The 19,136-nt window shown below is 49.5% G+C and overlaps 1 protein-coding gene across 2 annotated transcripts; it reads right to left on the minus strand.

Moving 5' to 3' along the window:
- Positions 1 to 4,663, minus strand: IRGC (immunity related GTPase cinema). Of its 2 annotated transcripts, none has more exons than XM_017885893.1 (2): positions 4,534 to 4,663; positions 1 to 1,534 (listed from the first exon to the last, which is right to left on the minus strand). In XM_017885893.1, the coding sequence occupies exon 2, from the start codon at positions 1,466 to 1,468 to the stop codon at positions 77 to 79; it is 1,392 nt and encodes a 463-aa protein (XP_017741382.1). In that variant the 5' UTR covers positions 1,469 to 1,534; positions 4,534 to 4,663; the 3' UTR covers positions 1 to 76. The 2 variants fall into 2 exon arrangements, with proteins under 2 accessions (XP_017741382.1, XP_017741383.1); XM_017885894.1 differs by having other exon boundaries at positions 1 to 1,571; positions 4,534 to 4,621.
- Positions 4,664 to 19,136: the final 14,473 nt, after the last annotated feature.

Raw genomic sequence — 19,136 nt, forward strand, 5'->3', positions numbered from 1 at the left:
ATTGGCCTTTTTTGTTGGTTTGTTGGATTTTGTTAAGACTTAGTTTGTGGGTGAGGCAGGGGGGCGGGGCTGCACTCTATTTCTCTTCTGAGTCGTGTTTCTTCCAGCTATCCAGAATGTACTTAAGAATGAGGCCGAGCTTCCTGCGGGTTGAGAGTGAGGCTTCCTCGCTGCCTCCCTCCTCGGACGCCCCCTTCTCCACGCCATTGTCACCAGCCACTTCCAAGCTGACCTCTGGCTGCGACTCGTCCTCCTCCAGGGCCTTGATGCGGACACGCTGGGCGTCCTCGGCCATCTCGTTGAGGCAGCCCTGGAGCATGGTGTAGACAGCGCCAAAGCTGATGCCGCCAGCCACCAGCGTCCCAAACACAGGGATGCCCCTCTCAAAGGCGCGGGCCACCCGCATGGCGCCGTCGGATGACTGGGAATAGAGCCGCAGGACAGTCTCAGGCGAGACCTCCTTGGCCAGCGGGGAGCGGATGACCGAGCGCAGGTCACCTGCCTGTTTGCCCACCTGCTCGGCCAGCTTGGCCAGCGAGTCGTCGTCCAGACCAAAGCTGCGGTGGTAGCCACGCAGCAAGTGGATGAGCAGGGCATCATCATAGGCAGCCGCCAGTCCCGGCACAGGCAGGGCCTGGATGACGCCCAACACCAGGGCGGTCTTGAGGACTTGCTCTTGAAGCATGGCTTTCTTCTTCTGCAAGGCCTCCAGTGAGATGTCGGGGAGCGACAGCAGGCCAGCGTGGCGCCGGTGGGCGGGCAGGTCATGTTCCCAGGTGGACACCAGCGTGGGAAAGTCGTAGCGGGCCGGTGAGAGGTTGGACACCAGGAAGATGCGAGGTTCAGCCACGCCGGCCTCCCGCAGCCGCTCAGCACAGTGGTCTCGGATCTCCTGCAGGACAGCGGCCTCTCTGAAGCCCGATGGCCGCTGGGTGCGTGTGGCCGCCAGGTCCTCGTCCACCTTGGTGCGCACAAAGTAGAACTTCTTGCCCTGGCACAGGATCTCGGCAGCCAGGCGGGTCTCGACGGCCCCGCAGCGGCGGGGGGAGACCAGCAGGAAAAAGTCATAGCGGCTGAAGTCCACCTGCTTCAGGTACTTGTCGGCCGGGCAGCCTGGAGAGCCAGCCCCTGGCAGGTCCCAGAGGGTCACGTCGGGGAACTGTGGGTGCGGGTAGGATGACGGTTGCATCGTGGTCTCCACAACGCCCGTGAGAGCCGCACCAGGGTCCTCGGCGCCCAGGCCACGCAGGGCGTTGATGAGGGAGGACTTCCCGGCGCCCAACTCGCCCGTGACGCCCACCTCCAGGCGGGTGCTCTCCGTGGAGGCCAGCAGCTCCTGGAGGTGAGAGGCGGCCTGGGGGAGGTTGCCCGACTCAAAGGCTGTGAGCAGGGCCTCCAGCCTTTCCTTGGCCATGAGGATGGTGGTTTGCTCCTCCCCAGGCACCACAGGCAACTTTGAAGTAGCCATGGTGGCCAGTGGTTCAGAGGGTGGCGGGGGACAGGGGAGAGTCACAGGATGCGTGATCCTCAGCGCCTGCAGAGGAGAAGGGAGCCATTCACACCACCTGGGCCTTGGCATAGGGCGGGGAGAGACAGACATCACGGATGTGAAGGGAGTCCCCCTGGAAACCCACAACTCTCTTTCTCCTTCAAGAACTGGGGACACATTTTTGGCACAAGTTAAAGGGCTTTGGGATCTGGCAGGCCCAGGTTCACATCCCTTTTCTGCCACTAACTTGCTGTGTGACCAGGGGCAAAATGAAGCACCTCTCTGTGTAATAGGCATGACCACTAAGCAGCCTCTTGGAGCACTGGTGGAATCTCCAGGGTAACCTAGGCACAGGTCAGTTTTCTGGGTGTATGTGTGCCTTGGAGGGCTGTGTGCTTAGAATGGCCCAGTGCTTGGTTTAACGCTCTGCTGACACTGGCTGAAATTCTTTGTTTGAGTCAGGATCTCTGTCATCCAAGCTGGAGCACAGTGCTACAATCATGGCTCACTGCAGCCTTGATCTCCTTGGCTCTAGCAATCCTCCCACCTCAGCCTCCTGAATAGCTGGGACCACAGGTGCATGCCACCATGCCCAGCTACTTTTTAAAACTTTTTATAGAGATGGGAGTTTCACTATGTTGTCCCAGCTCAGCTTGAACTTCCGAGATCAAGGTCCTCCTGCCTTGGCTTCTGAGTGCTGGGATTAAGGGCATGAGCCACCATACCTGGCCTGAAATTCTTTGTAATATTTGAACCCCAGGGGCCCCATATTTTCATTTCGTACTGGGCTCTGCAAATTACATAGCCAGGGCAAATTACATAGCCAGGGCTGCATAGGAAAGGGCTTAAGCCCAGCTCCTGGCCTGTGGCACAGACCCATTCAGAGGAAACAGCTGCCTCCTGCTGCGGCTAGGACTGGAGGGTGGGGTGAAAGGGACCCAGACCCGGAGCCAGACTGCCTGGGATCAAATCCTGGCTCCACCACATACTCACTGAGTGATGTGAGGCAAGTTACTTAATTCTTCCCTCACTGTCCTCATCTGTACACTGAGAAGGATATCTACAATCATGACAAACCACCTTGTAGGATCTCTGTCACTTGAGTGAGTTATGACATAAAACAGCCCATAAAACAGTGCCTGGCTCAGGGCAGGTGCCGCGTGTCATTGGCATCATCATCATCATTGTACTTACCATTAGTAATATTCTTAGTTGTGTGACTTTGAGCAAGTCCTCGCCCTCTCTGAGCCTCAGCTGCTCCATGGGGGATACTCCCCTCCACCTCACAGGGCTGCTGTGATGACCATGAACCCTGTTCAGCTAGCCCTAGGCTGACTTTGGGTTCAGATACCCTTGGGTTCGGGAAGCCAGTCATGGGGACCACCTGGACACTGGGAGTCATTTCCATGAAATCCCAGCCCTGCCATGGCAGCCCTTGCCTCCCGGGGTTAAGTTTCCCCACCCATCCCCCTGGAGCTCCTGTTGTGATGGTCCCCCCTCAGATCCCTCCTCCTCACCAGGAGCTTCCCTGGTCCTCCCCCTTCCCACTCACCCCTCTTCTGGCCCATCACCTCTAAAATACATTTACTTGCTAAGGGTCTTCAGGGAGCCCTGGGAGAGCTGCTCATGTCTGGGATCACTGTCCCCAGTTGACAAGGAGAGGGACTGAGGCTCAGACATGACAAGTGAGGCCTCCTCAACCAGAGGCACAGCCAGGACCCAAACCCAGGTCCCCAGGCTCCTTCACCCCTCTAGAGAGCTACTCTCCCTTCAGCCGCATGTCCCTGCCTCCCACCTTGTCTCCTTGCCCCCTGCATCCTGTCTCTTTACCTCCTACCCCTCACCCCATCCTCTGCTGAAAGAGATCAAATGAAAAAAACTAAAAGGCAGAAATGAAGTCCACAGGCAAACAGCCCGGGCGGCGCCCTGAGCCTAGTTAAAGATTGACCCCGGACCTAACCGATTAGGTTATCTATAGACTCCAGACATTGTAAGGACAAACATTGTGAAAGTCTCTGTCCTGCTCTGTTCTGTTCTAATTACCGGTGTCTGCCACATATCTTAGTCCTGGGCCCAGTACAAACACATTCCTCTATTTTGCCCCAACTTCCTGAGCCCAACACAAACACATCCCCCCCACACACACACATCTCAGAAACACCACCTAGAGAGCCCCTGATAAGGTCACAACCGTTTGTAGTTTTACTAAATGCGCGGGAACAAATAGAAAACTGTTAATTGTATAACTTAAAATATTAACCAATTACCAGTTGTGATGCTGCAACCAAAAGAATTCCTTTGTACCTCTGTAACCTTACATATCCTGTATGCATCGGGCTATAAAAAGCGGGCACATGCATCATTCGGGGCCCTCTTGTATGTTGTAGAACGGAGGGACCAAGTTCGAACTTGCATTAAAGATCCTTGCCGCTTGGCTTTGACTCTGGACTCTGGTGGTCTTCTTCGGGGAATAAACGGTCTGGGCATAACACTGCTACCGCACTCCACCCCCCACAGAAATGTGTCCTTAAGACATTGTTCCCGGCTGGGCGTGGTGGCTCACACCTATAATCCTAGCACTTTGGGAGGCCGACGTGGGTGGATCACTTGAGGTCAGGAGTTCGGGACCAGCCTGGCCAACATGGTGAAGCCCCATGTCTACTAAAAATACAAAATTAACCAGGTGTTATGGCGCATGCCTGTAGTCCCAGCTCTTGAACCCGGGAGGCGGAGGTTGCAGTGAGCCAAGATTGCACCACTGCACTCTAGCCTGGGCAACAGAGAAAATTAAAAAAAAAAAAAAAAAAATAAGACATTGTTGCCTCCAGATCTGAGCCTCCTATCCTGGGTCAGAAGGGTTCCCACCTATGCCCTCTCCCTAGTATGGTCTGGGTGGGAAGAGTGGGAACCTGGAACAGGTCCTGGCAGCAAGGGGCAGACGAGTCAGTGGTTGGAATTTGGGCTGAGAGAGTCCGGATTAGGACTGTTAAGCCCCTGCTCCACACGTGCACAGGGGCCCAGCGAGAGAGCCCTGGGGGACTCACCTGCCCTGTAGGCTCTCCCTCTCCCCTCACACTCTCCCCACTGATAGGATCTCCTTCCCTGCTACCCCAAGGTCAGACGCCGTTGCTAGGACCCATTGTAATAGCAAGCAGCAGCTTATTGGTCAGCCAGCCTTGGTGCAATAATGCGACAGTGATGTCGGGGGCGGGGCCTGGAGGTGGAGCAGGGACCCCAGGCCCCAGCTGCTCATGGGCTCACCACCCACTCACACTGGGCCCTCCAGTTCCGCTGAAGAGATCTTTCTAACACTGAGACCTGTTCAAAATCCTCCATGGTCTCCATCACCCCCAGGACAAACTCTCAGATTCACAGCTTGGTGTCCGAGGGCTTGGCCCTGCTACCACTCCACCCTCCACCCAGGGCACTCTCAGTTCCCCAGACAAATGTGAAAGTTGATGATACAAATTGGGTCATTGCTGGTGGGCACAGTGGCTCACGCCTGTAATCCCAGCACTTTGGGAGGCCAAGGTGGGTGCATCAGTTGAGGCCAGGAGTTCGAGACCAGCCTGGGTAACGTGGTGAAACCACATCTCTACTAAAAATACAAAAATTAGCCAGGTGTGGTGGCACATGCCTGTAGTCCCAGCTACTCGGGAGGCAGAGGCAGGAGAATCACTTGAACCTGGAAGGCAGAGGTTGCGGTGAGGCAAGATCATGCCATTGCACTCCAGCCTGGGTGACAAGAGCGAAACTCCATCTCAAAAAAAAAAAAGAAAAAAAGAAAAGAAAACCTGCTTATTGCAAGTAGACTCTCAAAGAGACTGAAATCTGTCTCCCTGTGCTGGATTCAAAGCAGTATTTTTGGTGTCCTAGGGCAGGGGGATTTAAAAGCCCTTTCACGCCAGGTGCGGTGGCTCATGCCTGTAATCCCAACACTTTGGGAGGCCGAGGCAGGTAGATCATTTGAGGTCAGGAGACCAGCCTGGCCAATATGGTGAAACCCCATTTCTACTAAAAATCCAAAAAAATAGCTGGGCATGGTGGCGTGTGCCTGTAATCCCAACCACTCGGGAGGCTGAAGCAGGAGAATCACTTGAACCCAGGAGGTGGAGGTTGCAGTGAGCTGAGATCATGCCACTATACTCCAGCCTGGACAACAGAGCAAGACTCTGTCTCAAAAAAACAAACAAAACAAAAGGATTATTTTTATTAGAAAAGGTTCAGAGGGTGGATTGTGAGATTAGCAGGTGATTGGTGGAAGGATGTGGGAGGTCTAGAAAGTCCGTGGGCCATGCACCATTACTTCTTCATGCTAACTCATTGCATGTGCAAATTCAGGGGAAGTTAGTATAAGACATGCAGTGGAGATTCAGGCTGTGACCTCGGCAAGCTCATTCTGCCCAAATTCTAGTCGATCATCTTAGTTCCAACCATTTCCAGCCAGTTGTTTCTTGATCTCACAAGTGGAAGGAATTTCAGCATTTCAGCAGGTGGTTTCTTTTCTTACTTGCTATCCTGCAAACTCAAGAATTTCTGTTCGTTACTGGTTTCTGACTTTGGGGTACAGTTTCTGTTTCAGTGTTTCAGTAAGCTGTTTCTTTTCGGGGGGAGGGATTGCATTGGGAGTTATACCTGACGTAAATGACGAGTTGATGGGTGCTGACGAGTTGATGGGTGCAGCACACCAATATGGCACAGGTATACATATGTAACAAACCTGCACGTTATGCACATGTACCCTAGAACTTAAAGTATAATAATAATAAAAAATAAATAAATAAATAAAATTAAAAAAAAAAGCTGTTTCTTTTCTTATCTGCTATCTTGTAAGCCCAAGAATTTAGTCATTGGTTTCTTTCTCTCTCTCGCTCTCTCTCTTTTTTTTGGAAATAGTGTCTTGCTCTGTCGCCCAGGCTGGAGTGCAGTGACACGATCCTGGCTCACTGCAACCTCCGCGTCCCAGGTTCAAGCGATTCTCCTGCCTCAGCCTCCCGAATCGCTGGGATTACTAGCATGCAACACCAGGCTCAGCTAATTTTTTATTTTTATTATTTTTAGTAGAGATAGGGTTTCACCATGTGGGCCAGGCTGGTCTCGAACTCCTGACCTCAGGTGATCTGCCCTCCTCGGCCTCCCAAAGTGCTGGGATTACAGGCGTAGCCACTGAGCCCAGCCCCTTCTTGTCCTTTATAAGTGTCTCAGTCCTGTCTCCCCTCCTGGCTTCCTCTCTGCCCAGGCCAGGCTCCACGGGGCCTTCTCCATCCCCATTTTATAGGGAATTTACAGAAATGCTACTCAGAGGATTTTCCTGACCATCTGCAGGGCAGTTCTGGAAAGGAGCTTCTGAAAACAACTGAGAAGGAGAGAGAGGCCCAGAAGGGGAATAGACTAGCTCAGAACCACCCTGAGAGCTGGGGAAGGGTGGGCTGTTGGCCGCATAGTGCAGAGTTCTTAAGCCACAGGTGAAAGGGACGTGCGGGCCAAAAGCCACATGACTCACCCGTGCTCTCACTGACTGACACAAACGCACAGAGCCGAAGAGAGTGAATGACACGGTTCTCAGACTTTCCCGGACACCAAGCAACACAGACCAGCAGACAGCAAGGACTCCTTCCCAGAATGCATGGACACGCACCCCTGCCCCAAGACAGAAGGGAAAGACACAGAAAGAGCCTCAAATACAGAGTCACTTCATGGCTGGGCGCAGTGGCTCACTCATGCCTGTAATCTCAGCAATTTAGGAGGCCAAGGTAGGAGGTTCTCTTGAGCCCAGGAGATCGAGACCAGCCTGGACAACAGAGCAAGACCCTATCTCTTAAAAAAAAAATTAGCCAGGTGTGGTGGTGCACATTTGTAGTCCCAGCTACTCAGGAGACTGAGGTGGGAGGATTGCTTGAGCCCAGGAGTTCAAGGCTGTAGTGAGTCATGGTCGTGCTACTGCACTCTAGCCTGGGTGACTGAGCAAGATTCTGTCTCTAAACGAAACAAAACAACAGAGTCATTGAAGGAAAGCAAGACTCAGACAAACACACAGTTACCAAAGCCTCACCAACACCCTCATTCAGGGACACAGACGTGCAGACTTTAAGAGACACAATTACACACTGACAACATATACAGAAACCACAAAACCCACTGACTCCATTCAGGAACCTCATTCATTCTGCTGCAGCAGCTAGGGCCCCAGAGATGCATCAAACCCAGGCACTGCATCAGGGGCTCCAGACCCAAGAAAATGGAGATAATTGCAGCCCAGGATGATTGTGGACCAAGAAAGAGAGCCACCGCCACCTGCACATATGCACCGATGCAGACTGGCGTGTTCCCAAGGATGCCCCTAGCAGCTCCTCAGAGCACCAGCCAGGGAGGGGTTGCACCCTGCCTATCTGCATATTGGGAACACAGCAATGAACAAGACAGCCCCAGGTTCTGCCCCCACAGGACTCAGAGTCCAGTGGTGGAGTCAGATCCATCCCAAGATAGTGATGACAGAGGGGGCCGCTCTGGGATGCGGGACCCCAGAGGGCTGTGGGAGCATAAAGGGGGATGCCTGACTCAGCCTGGGAGTCAGGGAGGGCTTCCTGGAGGAGGGAGCACCTGACCTGAGATCCAAAGGATGAGTAGGAGTGAGCCAGATGGCACATTAGGGAGTTGCATCCCAGGCTAAGGGACCAGCCTCTCCAAAAACCCTGAGTTGAGAGAGAACTTTCATTCATTCAATAATAAATTCAATTTCGGCACACCTCATTTTATTGCACTCAGCTTTATTGTCCTTCACAGATACTATGTGTTTTTTTTTTGCCCGGGGGGTGGGTTATGTGGTGGAGAAGAGGGTCTTGCTCTGCCATCCAGGCTGGAGTGCAGTGGCATGATCTTGGCTCACTGCTCACTGCAATCTCTACCTCCTGGGCTCAACCAATCTCTACTACCTTTGCCTCCCAAGTAGCTGGGACAACAAGCATGCGCCACCATTCCCAACTATTGTTTTATTTATTTATTTATTTATTTATTTATTTATTTATTTACTCATTCATTTATTTATTGAGATGGAGTTTTGTTCTTGTTGCCCAGGCTGGAGTGTGTAGTATGATCTTGGCTCACTGCAACCTCCGCCTCCCAGGTTCAAGCGCTTCTCCCACCTCAGCCTCCCGAGTAGCTGGGACTACAGGCATGCGCCACCATGCCCAGGTAATTTTGGTATTTTTAATAGAGACGGGGGTATTGCTATCTTGGCCAGGCTGGTCTCGAACTCCTGGCCTCAAGTGATCTTCCCGCCTTGGCCTCCCAAAGTGCTGGGATTACAGGCATGAGCCACCCCACCTGGGCCGATACTATAGTTTTTACAAATTGCAAGTGTGTGGCAACCCTGTGTCCAGCAAGCCTGTTGGTGCCATTTTCCCAACAGCACGTGCTCATTTCATGTCTCTGTGTCACATTTTGGAAATTCTCACAACATGTGAAACTTTTTCATCATTATTATCTCTGCTAGCGTGATCTTTGACGTTACCATTGTAATCATTTCAGGGCACCATAAACTGTGCCCACAGAAGACAGCAAACTTAATTGACAAACATCGTATGTGTTCTGACTGCTCCACTGACCAGCCATTTTCCTGTCTCTCTCCTTCTCCTCGCGCCTCCCTCTTCTGTGAGACACAGCTATAGTGAAACTAGGCCAGTTAATAACTCTAAAATGGCCTCCAACTGTCCAAGTAAAAGGAAGAGTCACATGTCTCTCACTTTGAATCAAAAGCTAGAAATGATTAAACTTAGTGAAGAAGGCCTGTCCAAAGCCGAGATAGGGGCCAGTTGTGGTGGCTCACACCTGTAATCCCAGCACTTTGAGAGGCCGAGTTTGGAGGATCCCTTGAGGCCAAGAGTTTGAGACCAGCCTGGGCAATATAGTGAGACCCCATCTCTACAAAAAAATTTTAAAGTTAGCTGAGTGTGGTAACACATGCCTGTAGTTCTAGCTACTTGGGAGGCTGATAAGGGAGAATTGCTTGATTCCAAGAGTTGAAGGTTACAGTGAGCTATGACCACAACACCGTACTCCAGACTGGGCCACAGAGCCAGACCCTGTCTCAAAAAAAAAAAAAAAAACAACTGCCGGGCATGATGGCTCATGCCTGTAACCCAGCACTTTGGGAGACTGAGGCAGGTGGATCACCTGAGGTCAGGAGTTTGAGATCAGCCTGGCCAACATGACAAAATCCCATCTCTACTAAAAATACAAAAATTAGCTGGGCATGGTGGTGTGCATCTGTAATCCCAGCTACTCGGCAGACTGAGGCAGAAGAACTGCTTGAACCTGGGAGGCGGATGTTGCAGTGAGCCGAGATCGCGCCACTGTACTCCATTCTGAGTGACAGAGCAAGACTCCATCTCAACAAACAAACAACAACAAAAAAGACTTCAGTGGAGGCATTTACTGCAGATGTGCTAGAAATAGCAAGAGAACTAAAATTAGAAGTAGAGTCTGAAGATGTGACTGAATTGCTGCAATCTCATGATAAAACTTGAATAGATGAGGAGTAGCTTCTTATGGATGAGCAAAGAAAGTGGTTTCTTGAGATAGAATCTACGCCTGGTGAAGATGCTGTGAATATTGTTAAAATGACAACAAGGGATTTAGGATATGACATAAATTTACTTGATAAGGCAGTAGCAGGGATTGAGAGGACTGGCTTCAATTTTGAAAGTTCTACCGTGGATAGAATGCTATCAAACAGCATTGCAGGCTACAGAGAAATCTTTTGTGAAGGAAGAGGCAAATGATGCAGCAAACTTCACTGTTGTCTTGTTTTATTTATTTATTTATTTATTTATTTATTTATTTATTTATTTACTTACTTACTTAATTATTGAGACAGAGTCTCACTCTGTCACCCAGGCTGGAGTGCAATGGCGCGATCTCAGATCACTGCAGCCTCCGCCTCCCAGGTTCAAGCAATTCTCCTGCCTCTGCCTCCCAAGTAGCTGAGATTACAGGCACGTGCCACCACGCCTGGTTAATTGTTGTATTTTTAGTACAGATGGGGTTTCACCAAATTGGCCGGGCTGGTCTCAAACTCCTGACCTCAGGTGATACCCCCGCCTCGACTTCCCAAAGTGGGATTACAGATGTGAGCCACTGTACCCAATCAGTTGTCTTATTTGAGAAATTGCAGCAGACCCAGTGGCTCACACCTGTAAGCTCAACACTTTGGGAGGCCGAGGCAGGAGGATTTCTTGAGCTCAGGAGTTCGAGACCACCCTGGGCAATATAGGGGGATTCCCGTCTCCACAAAAAAAAAAAAAAAAAAAAAATTAATTAACCAGGCATGGTGGCGTGTGCCTGTGGTTTGCTACTCAGGAGGCTGAGGCAGGAGGATTGCTTGAGCCCTGGCAGTCAAGGCTGCAGTGGGCTGTGATCATATCACTGCACTTTAGCCTGGGCAACAGTGAGACTCTGTCTCTTAAAAAAAAATTGTTAAAATGTGGAAAAAGAAAAAGGAAAAAATCTATCTTAGAATCAATGAAGGTGTTTTGTGAGTGTCTACTCTGTGTCGCTCTGGGGTGAGAATACAGCAATGATGGGGCCGGCTCTGCCCAACAGAGAGGAGGTTGATGCAAAGTATACTTACTACCTCCAAGGACCCCTTGGTTGATGTTGGGGATCCAGTGGTGACTAAGACAGCACCAACCCTGTGGACTCTGAGTCTAGAAGGGAACACACCTCTGTCGTCAGACAGTGATGACCCATGGTGGTCACAATGGGGTTGAAGCTGCCCAGAGAGGTGTGGGAGCCATGGGGGTGCCTGACCCAGCCTGGGGGTGGGGATGGAGTCAGTGAAGGATTTTTGGAGAAAGTTAATTCATTCAACACATGCTTTCCAGACACCTACTGTGAGCCAGGCCCTGGCTGCTCGAGGCTGGAGACACAGCAGTGAAAAAGATAGTCCCTGAATCATTTCTCCTGCCCACTCCCAAGCCTCCTTTTCTGCCTGCCCTTTCTGTCTGTGTCTCTTAGAAATTCTAAAGCATGTCCCTAGGAATATATACACGTGGTGGCCTCCACCTTCTCTCCACTCTCCACAACCTGGGTAAACCTGAAAAGAGTCCTCAGAGATTCATATTCAATATTTATGTAAATATTGGCTGCCTTTTAGGTGCTAGGCACAGTTTTAGGCACTGATACATTGATGAATAAGACCCAGAAGGCCCTTGCTCTCGTGGAGCTTATATATTTTTTAAATATATAGATAGTAAACAAAAGTAATTAAGGTAGTGTCAAGTAGTGATAAGAAAAAAGAAGAAAAAGGGCCAGACATGGTGGCTTACGACTGTAATCCCAGCACTTTGGGTGGATCACTTGAGGTCAAGAGTTTGAGACCAGCCTGGCCAACATGGCGAAACCCCATCTCTACTAAAACTACTAAATAAATAAATAAATAAATAAAAGAAGAGCCGGGTGTCATGATGGGCACCTGTAGTCCCAGCTGCTCGGGAGGCTGAGCCACGAGAATTGCTTGAACCCAGGAGGCAGAGGTTGCCGTGAGCCGAGATTGTGCCACTGCAATCCAGCTTGGGTGATAGAGCAAGACTCTGTCTCAAAAAACAATAAAAAACAAAACAAAACAAAACAGTCCTTGCTCTCATGGAGCTTATAAGCAAAAGTAAGATAATGTCAAGTAATGATAAGAAAAACGAAGGAAAAGCAAACAAGAAGATAGAGATGGGCAGTTGGGGAAGGGGTTGGGGGAAGGAGTAGACTGCCACTGGCAATTTTCCCATCCTGTGGGCATGTGCCACTTTTCCAGCAAGAGGCAGAGTCTCTTTCCCCTTCCCTTAAATTTGGGCCAGTCTTGTGACTTTCTTTGTCACAAGAAGTGACACTCTGAGACTCCCAAGCCCAGGCCTTAACAGGTTGCATCTCCTGTTTTCTCCTTCTTTCTCCGAAGCTGCTATGTGAAGAGGTCCTGCTACCCTGCTGGAGAGACCTCATGTAGAGACTGCAACCACATGGAGATGAGCTTGAAGCCATCCAGGACATTTCAGGCACAGATGAGCTCCAGCTGAATGCAGGCACAGGTGTAACCCCAGCCAACACCACATGGGGGCAGAAGAACCATACAGCTGAGCCCAGCCAACCCACAGGTTTTCCCGTAACAAGCTAGGAGTGAGGTGGGACCCGTCTACATTCAGTGACTCAATTTGGTCAGACCTAGGGACAATGAGGAACTGGCCTTGGGTGCAAAATTTAAGGGAGTGCCAAAAATTCAGTCATTAAGATAAATTATATTTTAATGCAATTTTTAAAGCAATATTTTAACTAATCAAAATTAATGCCAGAAAATTAATGAGTTTTTTGTTTTGTTTTGTTTTGTTTAGACAGTCTTGCTCTGTTGCCCAGGCTGGAGCATGATCTGGGCTCACTGCAACCTCCGCCTCCTGGGTTCAAGCGATTCTCATGCCTCGGCCACCTGAGTAGCTGAAATTACAGGCGCCTGCCACCATGCCCAGCTAATTTTTGTATTTTCAGTAGAGACGAGGTTTCACCATGTTGTCCAGGCTGGTCTCAAACTCCTGACCTCAAGTGATTCGCCCTCCTTGGCCTCACAAAGCGTTGGGCTTACTGGCGTGAGCCACCATGCCTGGCCCTATGATATTTTCATGAACAAAATATCAAAATTCTGAATAAAGACCAACGCCATGCCAAGCCCTAAACATACACTCCAGCTTTGATGGAAAAATAACTCATCAATAATGTTTTCAAAATCTACATCTTGGCTTATTTCATTTTCAGTTGAGAGAATCTCCATGCTTGACAATTTCTCTTAACCAAGTGATGATGTTCAATAATTTTTAATTAACTTAAGCTGAAATAAAACTATAATGCATTTCATATTGTTATAATTAAAATATTTTAACTCGAAATAGCATGAGTTTTAATACACTCACTCAAGAAATTTTTCAATATTATTTTGACTACTTTACTGTTCTGGAAAAAAATTAGCCATTAAAAAATACATGAAAGGTCAGGCTCGGTGGCTCACATCTGTAATCCTAGCACTTTGGGAGGCTAAGGCAGTCGGATCACCTGAGGTCAGGAGTTCGAGACCAGCCTGGCCAATATGGCAAAACGCTGTCTGTACTAAAAATACAAAAATTAGCTGGGCATGGTGGCATGTGCCTGTAGTTCCAGCTACTTGGGAGGCTGAGGCAGGAAAATTGCTTGAACTCGAGGGGTGAGTTTGCAGTGAGCTGAGATCACACCACTACACTCCAGCCTTGGTGACAGAAAGAGACTCTGTCTCAAAAAAACAAAAAACAAAAAAATACATGAGGGCCAGGTACAGTGGCTCACACCTGTAATCTCAGCACTTTGGTAGGCCGAGGTGGGTGGATTGCTTCAGCCCAGGAGTTAGAGACCAGCCTGGACAACGTGACAAAACCTGGTCTCTACAAAAATTAGCTGAGCTTGGTGGCAGGCGCTATAGCCCCAGCTACGTTGGAGGCTGTGGTAGGAGGATGGCTTGAGCCCAGGAGGCGGAGGTTGCATTGAGCTGAGATCAAGCCGCTGCACTCCAGCTTGGGCAACAGAGCCAGACCCTGTCTCAAAAAAAAAAAAAAAAAAAAAACCCATGAAAATCATGAAACCATGACAGAGGGGCATGGGTAAATAGTGCCTTTTGTATCAGGCCCCACGTGGCTCAGCACAACACTGGTCAGAACCCCAAGTTGTGGCCTTGGAAGGTTCACTTGGAAGGCTCAAAGAGAGAGGGTGGGAGGAGGCAGAAGGGATGGCTGGGAAGATGGATTTGGCCTGATGGAGAGAAACAGGTGTTCTCCATGCAGGAAGGCCCCAGATGAAACACTTGAGGCAAATCTGACAACACTTATTAATTAATTAAATGCACACATTTCCTTCAATTGAGCATCCCTGCTCCTAAAGATCTATCCAATGGACCTTTTCATGACTGAAGGAATTTCATTGACTGCTCCCTGGAGTCTGCAGGGGAAAAAGGATGTCTAGGGGGCCCCATCTGGGTGGAAATGGCACCTGGGGAGTGGAGCACACCCAGGGAGGTGAGGGCCACTTCACTGTTTCTTACTTCTTTTTTTTTTTTTTTTTTTTTTCAGACAGAGTCTCGCTCTGTTGCCCAGGCTGGAGTGTAGTGGTGTGATTTTGGGTTACTGCAACCTATGCCTCCCAGATTCAAGCGATTATTCTGCCTCAGCCTCCCAAGTAGCTAGGATTACAGGCAAGCACCACCACACCTGGCTAATTTTTCTATTTTTCAATAGAGACAAGGTTTCACCATGTTGACCAGGTTGGTCTCGAACTCCCGACTTCAAATGATCCTCCCACCTTGGTCTCCCAAAGTGCTGGGATTACAGGTGTGAGCCACCACACCCGGCCCCAAGCTTTTGAAATTCATTAGAAATTATTTAAGACACAGAGACACATAACAGATGATAAACTGTCTTGTCAGTAGGATGTTTACTGCTGCATCTCTCATAGTGGGAGGGACAAAAGAGAAAACAAGGTGAATTCCCCTCAATAGGACAGTGACTGCTGAATAAATGTTGGTACCTCCATGCCATAGGCCGTGGAAACCACACCACACAACCATTAGAAAGGGTGAATCGAATGACTCGGAGGGTTGAGAAAAGCAAGATGCAGAGAGTTGGCCAGGCATAGTGGCTCTTGCCTGTCACCCCAGCACTTTGGGAGGCCAGGGTGGGTAGATCGCTTGAGCTTAGGAGTTCGAGACCAACCTGGGCAACATAGTGAGATCCCATCTCTATGAAACGTATACCTATAGCTCGGCATGGGGGTGCATGCCCGTGGTCCCAGCTACGTGGGAGGCTGAGGTGGAAGAATCACTTGAGCCCGGGAGATCAAGTTTGCAGTGAGCTACGAGCATTCCTATGAAGGAGTCTGCGGGGGAGAGAAGAGAAAGGTAAGGAGAGAACCAAGCAGAAAAGAAGAAAAAACTTCCCTTAAAAAATTAAAAGTGGCTGGGCATAGTGGCTCACCCTGATCATTGTAATCCCAGCACCTTGGGAGTTGGAGGCAGGAAAATCACTTGAGCTCGGGAGTTTGAGAACAGCCTGGGCAACATAGGGAGACCAGAAAGAGGGAGGCAGGGAGGGAGGGAGGGAGGAAGGAAGGAAGGAAGGAAGGAAGGGAGGGAGGAACGAACCAGGTGCAGTGGCTCACGCCTGTAATCCCAGCACTTCGGGAGGCTGAGATGGGTGGATCACCTGAGGTCAGGAGTTCGAGACCAGCTGATCAACATGGTGAAACCCCATCTCTACTAAAAATACAAAAAAAAATTATCCAGACGCAGTGGCATGCACCTGTAGTCCCAGCTACTTGGGAGGCTGACAGAATCACTTGAAACTGGGAGGCGGAGGTTGCAGTGAGCTGAGATTGTGTCACTGCACTCCAGCCTGGGCAACAGAGTGAGACTCCCCCTCAAAAAAAAGGAAGAAGGAGGAGAGGGAGGGAGGGAGAGAGAGAGAGAGGAAGGAAGGAAGGAAGGAAGGAAGGAAGGAAGGAAGGAAGGAAGGAAGGAAGGAAGGAAGGAAGGAAGGAAAGGAAAGGAAAGGGCAGGGCAGGGGAGGGGAAAGGAGGGGAGGGGAGGGAAGGGAAAGGAGAAGGAAAGGAAGAAGGAAGGAAGGAAGGACGGGCTGGGCATGGTGGCGCATGTCTGTGGTCCCAGCTACTCAGGAGGCTGAGGCAGGAGGATCACTTGAGCCCAGGAGGTTGAGGCTGCAGTGAGCTATTGATAGCACCATTGCCCTCCAGCCTGGGCAACAGAGTAAGACTTTGTCTGAAAAAAAAAAAAAAAAAAAATTAAAAGCATGCCTGTAGGTGACAAAACTGGAAGTATCATGTGCAGGACAGAGGTGATCTCAGGCAAGGAGAGAGGAAAGGAGCCGTGGCCAGGGAAGGCTGTGGCCCCTGGGCGTGTATTTCAAATGTTGTGATGTTTTTGTCTTTCAGCTGAGTGCCAGGAGACTCCACTGATTCTTTATTTGTTTTTGTTTGTTTTAAATAATTTATAATAAAATTTAAAAACTTGAATAATATGCCTACATGTATGCCCCTATGGAAAATTAGCAATGTACAATAACATCAAATTCTTCACCCAGGTCAGTCCCACCCTATCCCCGAAGTCCCTTTTATCCCTGCAGATTCCAGGACTATTAAATGACTGTTTTCCACAAACATTTCCTGACCACCTGCCATGGGCTCTGGACTCAGCCAGGATGGGTCATATCCGGGACCCATCCCCTAGAGACTCCAGTCTGTCAGAGATGTTGCCTTCCTTCCTCACCACCCCCAGGTTCCTTCACACTCATACTTTGGGGCGGGCAACCTTCACCACGGGAGGCCATATTGGATAACAGACAGAAATGGCACCCATGACCCAAAGGGCACTCCCTTCTCCAATAATGACAGTAAGGGCCACTGTTTACCTGCGTTGAACTCTGAATTCCAGGCGCTGTTCTGAGTTCTGTGTACGTGTGGACTCCCTCAACCGCATGTCTACTCTATGAGTAGGACCCATTATCGTCCCATTTCACAAATGGGAAAGCTGAGGTGGAGATACGCACCTGAGGCCACTAGTAACTGAACTAGTGACTGGGCTCAGTGGCTCACAAAACGGTGATAATCCCAGCATTTTGGGAGGCCGAGGCAGGCGGATTGCCAGAGCTCAGGAGTTAGAGACCAACCTGGGCAACATGGCAAAACTCCATCTCTACTAAATATACAAAAATTAGCTGGGTATGGTGGTGCACCTGTAATCCCAGCTATTGGGGAGGCTAAGGGAGGAGAATCACTTGAACCTGGGAGGCAGAGGCTGCAGTGAGTTGAGTTCGCGCCACTTCACTCCACCCTGGGCGACAGAGTGAGACTCTGTTTCCAAAGGTTAAAAAACAAACAAACAAAAAAAAAAACTAGTAACTGGCAAAGTTGGCTTTCAAACCCAGACAGACTGGAACCTGAGTATCCTCTGAACCACTATGCTGAGCTCTGTGGATGTGTCTCTTGTATCCATATTGAACCAGTCACTTTTTTTTTTTTTTTTTGAGACAGGGTCTCGCTCTGTCGCCCAGGCTGGAGTGCAGTAGTGTGATGGCAGCTCATGGCAGCCTCAGCCTCCCAGGCTCAAGTGAGCCTCCCACCTCAGCCTCCTGAGTACCTGGAACCACTGGGTGCATGCCCCCACACCCAGGCTAATTTTAAATTTTTTTTTGTAGAGACAGGTGAACTTGTCACTTTTGATATGAGCTTTCCATGAAGGATTTAGAAGAATGTCACAGATCCATGAGTGAGGGGAGATCTCCCCTGAAAGATTAGGATATTCTAGGCCTTCTGCAAACAGGCAGGGATGGGTGCAGGTTATGCTAAGCTCTCAATATGCTTTATTTTATTCCATCCTCCCTCCCAGAAAGGATGCGTCTGTCCTACAAGAGTTGAAAGCATGGGCTCTGATACACATGGAAGTATTTATGGGTGAAATATGATGACTGGGATTTGCTTTAAATGTCTCAGCACAAAAAGGAAGGAAGGGAAGAGGGAGAGAATATAGGAAGGAAAGAAAGGAGAAAGGAAGAAAGAAGTATGGAGGAGAAGAGGGAGAAAGAGAAAGAGGAGGAAAGAAGGAAGAAAGGAAGGAGGGAGAGAGAAAGAGCAAAGGAGGGAGGGTAAAAGCAACGGAAAGGCCAGGAGCAGTGGCTCACACTGTAATCCCAGCACTTTGGGAGGCCAAGGCGGGCGCATCACTTGAGGTCAGGAATTCGAGATCAGCCTGGTCAACATGGTGAAACCCTGTCTCTACTAAAAATACATAAATTAGCCGGGCACGGTGACACATGCCTGTAATCCCAGCTACTCAGGAAGCTGAGGCATGGGAATCGCTGCAACCCGGGTGGCAGAGGTTGCAGTGAACCAAGATCACACTACTGCACTCCAACCTGGGCAACAGAGCGAGACCCCACCTCAGAAAAAAAAAAAAAAGCAAAAGAGAAGAGAGAAGGGAGGAAGAGGGGAAGGTATAGGAAAGGAGGAGGCAGGAAAGACAGGAAGGAAGAGATAATTTGGCAAAATGTGGATAATTTTGGACACTGGGAGATTGAGACCTGAAGGGTCATTTAATGACTGTTTCTGCCTGCAAACATTTTCCTGAGCACTCTGCCATGGGCTCTGGGCTCAGTCACATTCTGATTCCATCATAGATTGGGGTATCAGTCTATCATAGATATTAGACTATTTTCTCTACTTTTGTATATATTTGGACGTTTTCTTAACTTAAATAAGGGTGGGAAATTTTATCTTCTAGTGTCAGATAGATGTGTGTTCAATCCCAACGTTCTACATACTAGCGGCCTCTTAGCCTCCTTCAGCCTCAGTTTCCTCCTCTATACAATGTGGATAAATAATAGCACAGTCCTCATGATTAACAACCCGAAGACATGACTGTTTCAATTGGTTGAAAGCTTAGTGTGGGCCAAGTTTTGTGCTTAACATACGTTACAATAGCAGCTTATGATATGGGAACACAAGGCTCAGGGAGGTTATGAAACTTGTCCAAGACTACACCGAAGATAAATTGTGAATCCACATCACAAACCCACCAGGTCTG

This window comes from Rhinopithecus bieti, unplaced genomic scaffold (genome assembly GCF_001698545.2).
Source record: "Rhinopithecus bieti isolate Rb0 unplaced genomic scaffold, ASM169854v2 scaffold_15643, whole genome shotgun sequence".
Classification (NCBI taxonomy): Eukaryota; Metazoa; Chordata; class Mammalia; order Primates; family Cercopithecidae; genus Rhinopithecus; species Rhinopithecus bieti.

Excerpts from the sequence above, each read along its gene's own strand:
- IRGC (XM_017885893.1), bottom strand. The coding sequence starts at position 1,468 with ATGGCTACTTCAAAGTTGCCTGTGGTGCCTGGGGAGGAGCAAACCACC.